An 8,095-nucleotide genomic window follows, 5' to 3' on the forward strand; every position below is an offset into this window, starting at 1 on the left:
GTCAAGAACTTGAATTGGTCACATCACACCCACACTGAGGAGCAGAAACAATGTATTCATGCTGTCTACTTACCTTTGGCTGGCTTCATTATTATACAGCTTAGGGTTCCCTGCCTAGGGAATGGTGTCACCCACAGTGGGCTGCATCTTTTAATAACCAACTGGCAGTCAAGACAGTTTTCCACAGACATGCCCACAAGCCAACCTGATCTAGACAATTCTTCAACTGATGTTCACCTCTCAGGTCATTCTAGGCTGTGTGAAGTTGACAATAAAAATTAAGCAGCAGAGGAAAGAGGGACAGATGGATAGATGGCCAGAAGGATGAATGGATGGATAAATAAACATAAGGATGAATGAACAGAAGTTTGGGTAGTTGAATAGTGTGGATGGAAGAACAGACAAGAAGATTGTCAGGTGTATAGATGGAAGACCATGTGTATGGATGAATGTGAAGAAGAACGGATGGTGGGAAATGGATAGACGAATCATTAGGTTTGATGGGTAATCAGACGGAAATGGATGGATGGATGGATGATGGATGATGGGTGGATGGATGATGGGTGGATGGATGATGGATGGATGGATGGATGGATGGATGGATGATGGATGATGGGTGGATGGATGATGGATGATGGGTGGATGGATGATGGATGATGGGTGGATGGGTGGATGGATGATGGATGGATGGGTGGATGGATGATGGGTGGATGGATATGGATGGGTGGGTGGATGGGAGGAGTGAAGGATAGATGGTTGGAGGAAGGTATGGAGTGGTAGATGGATGAATAGATATATGGATAGGCACAAGAATGGAAGGAAAGGAGGCTGGCTGGATAGAAGATTGGTAAGATGGATGGGTAAACGGATAAATGGGTAAACGGAAGATGGTTGGATGGACAGATGGACAGAAGGATGAAGGTGAAGTGGAAGAATACATAAAGAGAACCTCAGTTTCTAGAAGCTTCTCTCTCTCTTTCCAGCTGCTGTTGATTACCTGGCCAAAAACGTGAGCCTGTCCACACAGCGCCGTATGAAGCTTGGGGAACACTCCGCCGTGCTGGGACTTCTTCCTGTGGAAACGGGACAAGCCTACTAGGGTCCCTGGGGTGACTTGCCCCATCCAGTGGCCCAGCCTAGCCCTTTCCAAGCCCGAGTCTCCCTATCTCAGTCCCCTCATCCCCTTGGAGTGACAGGAGGCCAGGGAAGTAACCCTTTCCCTTCCTTCAGGCAGCCCTCTGGGGATGAACAACAATGTGCCATTCGCCCATGGTTAGTGATCCAGAGTGGCCTCCTGCCTCCCCCTCTTTCTCCAGAGAGGTTCCTAGCCATCTTGCAGTGGCCTCCAGCTCATACCCGCCTTCTAGTGTCATGGCCTTGGTCCTGTCTCAGTGCAAAGACTGAGGCTCAATCTGAACCAAGCACCTAGTTATCCAGAAGAAAACGGTGCCAAAGACAAGGCCCTGGAGTCCTTGACCTCTGAGTCCTGGGTGCCCTGCACAGGTGCAGGTGGAGCTCACGGTGTCCTCAGTCACAGAGCTGGGAGCCCTCTCTTGCTTGGCATCAAGACTGCAGCCTCTTTCACTGGACACTGAGATGAGTCCCCAGGGTGTCCCAAGGGGAGAAAGCAGGCAGCATCTCAGCTTTACCTAGGAATCCAGAGGACGCTGGGACTGTTCTTACACATCCTGCTGAGCATCGGGAGACCAGGAAGAGATTCTAGCAGGGAGTAGGGGACACAGAGGCAGAGGCTTGTTGGCCATGGGCTATCTCAGAATGCCTGGTCCCAGGTCCAGCATCAGGAGGTGCAGGACTCCTAGGCTGCAGTCTGTATCAGGAGCTTGCCCACTCTATCAGACCTGGGCAGCCCACAGAACCTGTCATTCTCCTTAACTGGTAGGAGAAGAGAAGGTCTTGAGGTGACAGGAGGCACGGGTCAGGCTCAGACGGTCTGAGTGCACCGAGCTTCCAAGTCCACAGCCCTGGAGTTCTGCACACCATCTTGCTGGAAGCTGGGAACCCGCCTCATGCATGCTGACCCTCTGAAAAGGGGTCTCCATCTTCCAGCATGTGAGGCTCTTGATGCCAAGAGCGTTCTCAGACCAGGCAGAATTGCTGGTCCACCCCAGAGAAGATGCTCCAGTCCCCTTGGCATCTCGGCGGAAGGCCATGTTTCTGTCCTTTTCAGAAGACCATTTTTCAGTGATGGCTGCCCAGTCAGGAGGCTTCTGTTGCCTCATGAAGCACAGTGTGCCTTGGGCACTGTTTCTAAGCCACCCCATCTCATCCCTCCCACACCCCGGGAACAGAGGAAAATGCTAAAAGTCTCTGCAAAGAGGACAAGGAGCCTTCCCTAAGCACTCCAGAGTCTTCCTTGCAGCCCCACCCTCTTAGAGCTGAGTCTTTGGGGGGGGGATGGACTGCTGAGGCCCCCCCAATTCTCTCCTCTGTGGAGCTCTCTATCATGCTCTATTTATCAAATTTACATTCATTTTTACCCTCTCCATCGCTATAGCCTACACCTGGACCACCCTCATCCAGTGCTGGTATCCCACAGCACCAAATCCAGAAACCCTGGGCCTGATTGTTGCCACCTGTCCACACGAGACCACCTGCTGGCCCAGTCCATGCCTCCTGCCCTCAGTCAGCAAGACATTCCTAGAGAGAGGGGCTATGGGCTCAAAAGGCCACCTGACTTACTTTTGCCTAGGGACCTGAACTGGCAAGACACTGGGACAGTTGTCTACATGAACACGTGACCAATGTACACCTATTTTTCGTCTCTAGACCCGTCATCTGGAGTCTGTCCCAGGCCATGACTAGGATGGCTTGTGTCTGTGGTTTAGAGAAGCCTGTTAATACCTGAGGGCAATCTGACTCTCTGGTAGCATCAAGCACCAGACAGACGGAGCTCCTCAGCGCTGTCCAGTTTCAACGGAGGAAACTTTTGGGCTCTTCGAGGTCTGGACAGGAGGAAAGCCACGTTGCCCCCCCCCCCCCGGGAACCCAGATTCTCCTTTCGAACTTCTCACAGCTGCACCCCTTTCGAAGACCAAATGCATCTTCCTCCACATTCCTTGCCCCCTGGATGCCTGGCTCTGGGTGCACCTGAGTCTCTGTTCACCAACTATACTTTAGGAGCAGAGACCTCAAGCAGGGCCCAGTCCCAGCCCCAGGAGCAACATTCCAATGCTTGGACCAGTCACAATGATCTGCCCACGAGGGTAACCACAACCAGAGACCTGCTTGGGAGAAAATGAAATGACTTCTCATTCCATGCCACGCCTCTGAACGCTCCCTCAAGCTGCCATCTTGGTATAAAATGGGACTTGTGTTCTGGGGAGATCCTTGACCCCAACAGCTTTTCCTCACCATCTCATGCTTTTGTGAATCTGTCTGCCTTGATCTGTAAAACTCAGCCTTGTTTGGGCAGCTTGCAACTTCACCAGCGAGGTGACGTCAGTTAGATGAGAGGCACCAGGTCTCTCCACCATCCCTCTGGGGTTGAGCGCAGCCTAGAAGAAGGCCAGTTTCCAGTGGCCAGGCTGGGCCAGAAATAGCCCCCCCCACCCCAATCCCTGTAAATAGAGTCAATAGCAAGATAAGAGGGGTGTCCTCCATGTCACCTCAAGTAGCTACTGGTTCTTCTGTGGAGGCCCCTCTGAACTCATTGTATGGTAGTTAAAAATGTGATGTCGTGCTGTTTGTTTATAGACCGTTGGCTTTTTATATAAAAATCTATATACTTAAAAACAAAACAAAAACAAAAAAAATGGAAAGAAACCCCCACAGTGTGTATCGTGCTAGTGACAGGGACCATCTGTAGGGGTCTCATGGAGTGTTTGGATTATGTATTCCAGACTTTCTGGGGTTCCTTCCTTTTTTTTCCCCCTTTGTCATTCCCCTGCTCCCATTTGGTATCTCTGTCTTGCTATGAAAATGAAAGAGATGGCTTTAGGAGCCAAGCTTCTGCTCTGTTACTTGATACTCAGTTTAACTTTGCCCTTCATTGAAGGGACCAGGAATGAGCACAGGAAACAGAAACTGGGAAGCAAGAGGGTAGGAGAGAAGAGTCAAGGGAGGAGACACTGGCTGGGGAGACAGGAGAGTGGCTTGTTTTCGCAGCCAGATGATTGATAGCTGTGGCCCAGGACAGAGCATGCTCCACCAGAGTCTGGTATTGTTTTGCATGGAAATGGTAGAACGTTCTAAGACATGGAACTAAGCCTTGCTGAGGGACTCCACAGTTGCCAACTAAGAAGACTGTCAGTCTTCTATGAGGCTTCTTGGAAATGTCTCTGCCTGCAAGATGCTTCTCTAGGGTGAATAAGCATCCTCACTTTCTACAGAAGCACCAAGCCAACAACAAATGGGGGGTACCTGGGCTGCCATGTTGAAATGCTTCAAGATACCTGTGCATTTAATGTGCCCTCTTGTCTACGCTGACATGGGCAGCCCCCTGCTGGGAAAATACCACCCTGTGCTGGCAAACATTCCTGCTTCCTAGTGACTGCAACATTGTTGCTTCAGTGTCTGGCTCAGCCATTTCTCCTCGAAGCGAAGTGAGTATGTGTGCATGAGGGTGTGAGTGGGTTGTGCGTGTGTGGGCGGGTGTCTAAATATAAGCGCACCATAATTTATTCAGCTATATGGAGTAGTAGACTAGAAAGACAAACTGGTATTTGCTTTAACTACCTGCTGCTTGTAAGCGCTGCCTCTGTAACTCAGGCATAACTGTTATACATTAAAAGAAATTAAAAGCATCATGAAGGTTCTGCATCCTCAATTGACTGCCATCCTGTGGCTGGGGACCAAGGTGTCTGGGAACCACACTGTGAGTTGGTGTGGGAATGGTTCTAGTATACCATGTATTGGTCAGAATTCTCTAGACAAAACCAATAGAATAGAATAGAATAGAATGGATAAAGAATAGATAAGATGGATGGATAGATAGCTAGATAGAAGTCTTAGTTGGTGTTTTACTGCTGTGAGCAGACACCATGACCAAGGCAACTCTTATAAGGACAACATTTAATTGGGGCTGCCTTACAGGTTCAGAGGTTCAGTCCATTATCATCAAGGAGGGAACATGGCAGCATCCAGGCAGGCATGGTGCAGGAGGAGCTGAGAGTTCTACATCTTCATCTGAAGGCTGCTAGCAGAATACTGGCTTCCAGGCAGCTAGGATGAGGGTCTTAAAGCCCACCCCCACAGTGACACACCTACTCCAACAAGGCTACACCCACCCAACAAGGCCACATTTACTCCAACAGGATCACATCTTCTAATAGTGTCACTCTCTGGGCTGAGCACATACAAACTATCATGATTAGATAGATAGATAGATAGATAGATAGATAGATAGATAGATAGATAGATGATAAGTACAGATAGATGATAGGTGCAGATAGATAGATAGATGATAGATAGAAAAGATAAGATAGAGATTGATACATAGGACATATTAGACTGGCTTACAGTTTGTGGTCCCACTATTCCAACAATTCCACTGGCTGTCTCCCAGTGGAAAGTCCAAGAATTTTTTTCCATCCACGAAGCTGGATGTCTCAGCTGGGCTTCAGCGGATGCTAGAATCATGAAGAAGTAGACTCTAATGCCAGTGAAGGAATGTACTTGTCCTCAAGAGTGAGAGCAAGCAGGCAAAGAGCAAGCTTCCTGCTTCCATGTCCACCAGAGCTGTGGTCCAGAGCAAAGGTGGATCTTCCTACCAGAAAGGATCCAGACCTGGGATGGGTCTTCCCACTTCAAGTAAACCAATCAAGAAGACTCCCTTGAGAGTCAGTTGGGTTTTAGTTAATTCCAGATATAGTTGACAACCAAGAATATCCATCACAAGTTAACTCCTTGTCAACCTGACACACAATCATATCTCCTTTGGTACCAGGAGTAGAGTACACACCCCCATTGCGTATGACTCCAACATCCCCCACCTCCAATACCAAGCAGCTATTGGTATGCGGTGTGTGCCTCTTTGGTATTAATAAGTATCAATGCTGATTGGTACAGATCCACAGAGGTAGCTACTGACCATCTTTCTGGGTTCAGAGGCAAAGAGTGGGGGAGCCTCTGAGCAAGCACTGAGCTGAGAACCTTTGGTGGCTCTCACTCTGCCTAAGATGGAACTCAGAAACGCCTGATTCCCTAAGAGCAGCACCAGGTGTAGTAGGTGAGTTAAAGGATATAAATAATAAGCTTTTCCTCCCCCCTCCCCAGTGACACAGATTTGAAGACGATGTAGGCAGGTTTATTAGGAGGCAGCTCTCGGGCTGGCTCACTGATCTCACAGGAAGAGGTCAACGGAGTTGCACGTGCAGGTTAAAGCAAGAGGGTTTCATAGAGCTTAGGTAAGGAGTGAGGATGTCATGATAGGAGCTGGGACTGTGGCCATATATAGTCAAACACTAAGCTCTTGGATGGGTTGTCAGAAATGTGGAGACAAGGATGATGCCGAGTTAGGCCAGAGTTCTCTCCCTCCGAGCATGTGGGGTTGGGAGGAAGAGGGTGGATGGGCTTCCAAGCTTGTGCAGGGGTGCGCAGAAGTTCCAGCCCAGCACAAGGGATCACAATAGAGCCCAGGTGAGGTTCAGCAAAGAGGGAGGATGTACCCCCAGGGACCAGTCTCAAACAGTTTTGATCAGGAGTGTTGAGTGTGCATCACAGCACAAAGTCAGTCCTCTTGAACCCCAGGCTGGCTTTTTGTGCCCTATCAGTCACTGGCTAGAGGAGGAGGAATAGAGAACTTATCTGCCTAGCGTCTCTAACTGAAGTGACCCTTGTGTATCATGGATACAGCTCTGAGCCCTGTCTTAGTTAGGGTTTCATTGCTGTGAAGAGACACCATGACCATAGCATCTCTTATAAAGGAAACATTTAATTGGGGCTGGCTTACACTTTCAGAAGCTTAGTCCATTATCATCAGGACAGACATGGTGTTGGAGAAGGAGCTGAGAGTTCTACCCCAGATCCACAGGCAGCAAGAAGGAATTGTCATACTAGACCTACCTTGAGCTTCCCACCCCAGTGACACACTTCCTCCAACATGGCCACACCTACTCCAACAAGATCACACCTCCTAATGGTGCCACTCCCAACGAGCCTATGGGGGTCATTTTCTTTCAAACCACTACAAGTCCTTAGCAGCAGCTTGCCCTTTGGTTTGGGGACAGGTCCACTGGCCTGCTATAGGGGACCTGGACAGGGACAGGCAGCATCCATTCCATGTGTTCTCTGTGGTCTAATGACCAGGCAGTTCATGCCACCCCAAGGTGCCGGTTTCCTTGGAGGAAGTTCTGAATAGGAAGGGACTGTATGGAAGTTAGAAATGGGGGAGGGGCACTGGTCAGTCACTCCTGTTGACCTGGACTGTCTGACCAAGGTCAAACTCTCCAGAGCAGGATCTGGAAGGAGGCTGAGCATGCTCTGGACCTGAGACCAGTTGGCAGCTTCTCTTCCTTCTCCACGGAGTCTCTGTGTGTGCTGAAACCCATACCCACTCTTGATGTTATAACTGGTGTTCTCAACCACAGCCAATCAGCACACTCAACTATCAGTTAAGAAGATTTTTTGGGACCCCAAGACCTCCCCAAGTTCTACCCTCAGCTCAGCATCAGACCAGCTGCGGGACCTGAGGCCATTTTTATTTCTCGCTCCCCAGACTGGATCACCATGTTTTAGAAGGCAAGTTATACAACTTCTAAGGGCCTTCCAGGTTACCATGGAGATCCTCTGAACTGAAGATTGGCCTTGAAGACAGCCCACAGCATTCTGGTACAGCTCAGAGTTGTCTGTCTTAGGGCTGGAAAAAGGAACCAAAGGATAAGATACCAAGACATAGACTTTGCCCTCAGGGACCCAGAGAGCCCCCGACCCTCTCCTAGGACGTGTTGTTAATAATAATCCTTTTTCTGACAATCTTTGTCTATGTCCCATGGAAAACTGAATGTTCTTCAAGGGGACACACTACCACCTGGTGTAAAGTCAGATTTCTGCAGACAAAGAAAAAGAAAAGGTAGACGTTGGACAGACATTTGTATCAGCTTTTCATAATACATAATATTTTCTGCACAATACATGG

At 49.2% G+C, this 8,095-nt stretch overlaps 1 protein-coding gene across 1 annotated transcript in view; it reads left to right on the forward strand.

Annotated features, from left to right (window-relative positions):
• Pax7 (paired box 7) overlaps positions 1-4,723 on the forward strand; it is a 98,997-nt gene extending 94,274 nt beyond the window's left edge. The window contains exon 9 of the mRNA XM_034503145.2: positions 984-4,723. Coding sequence (XP_034359036.1) covers positions 984-1,099 — 116 coding nt within the window. The 3' untranslated portion in view covers positions 1,100-4,723. The remainder of the gene's footprint in view (positions 1-983) is intronic.
• The last annotated feature ends 3,372 nt before the right edge of the window (positions 4,724-8,095 follow it).

The sequence above is a fragment of the Arvicanthis niloticus genome, chromosome 5 (genome assembly GCF_011762505.2).
Source record: "Arvicanthis niloticus isolate mArvNil1 chromosome 5, mArvNil1.pat.X, whole genome shotgun sequence".
Taxonomy (NCBI): domain Eukaryota; kingdom Metazoa; phylum Chordata; class Mammalia; order Rodentia; family Muridae; genus Arvicanthis; species Arvicanthis niloticus.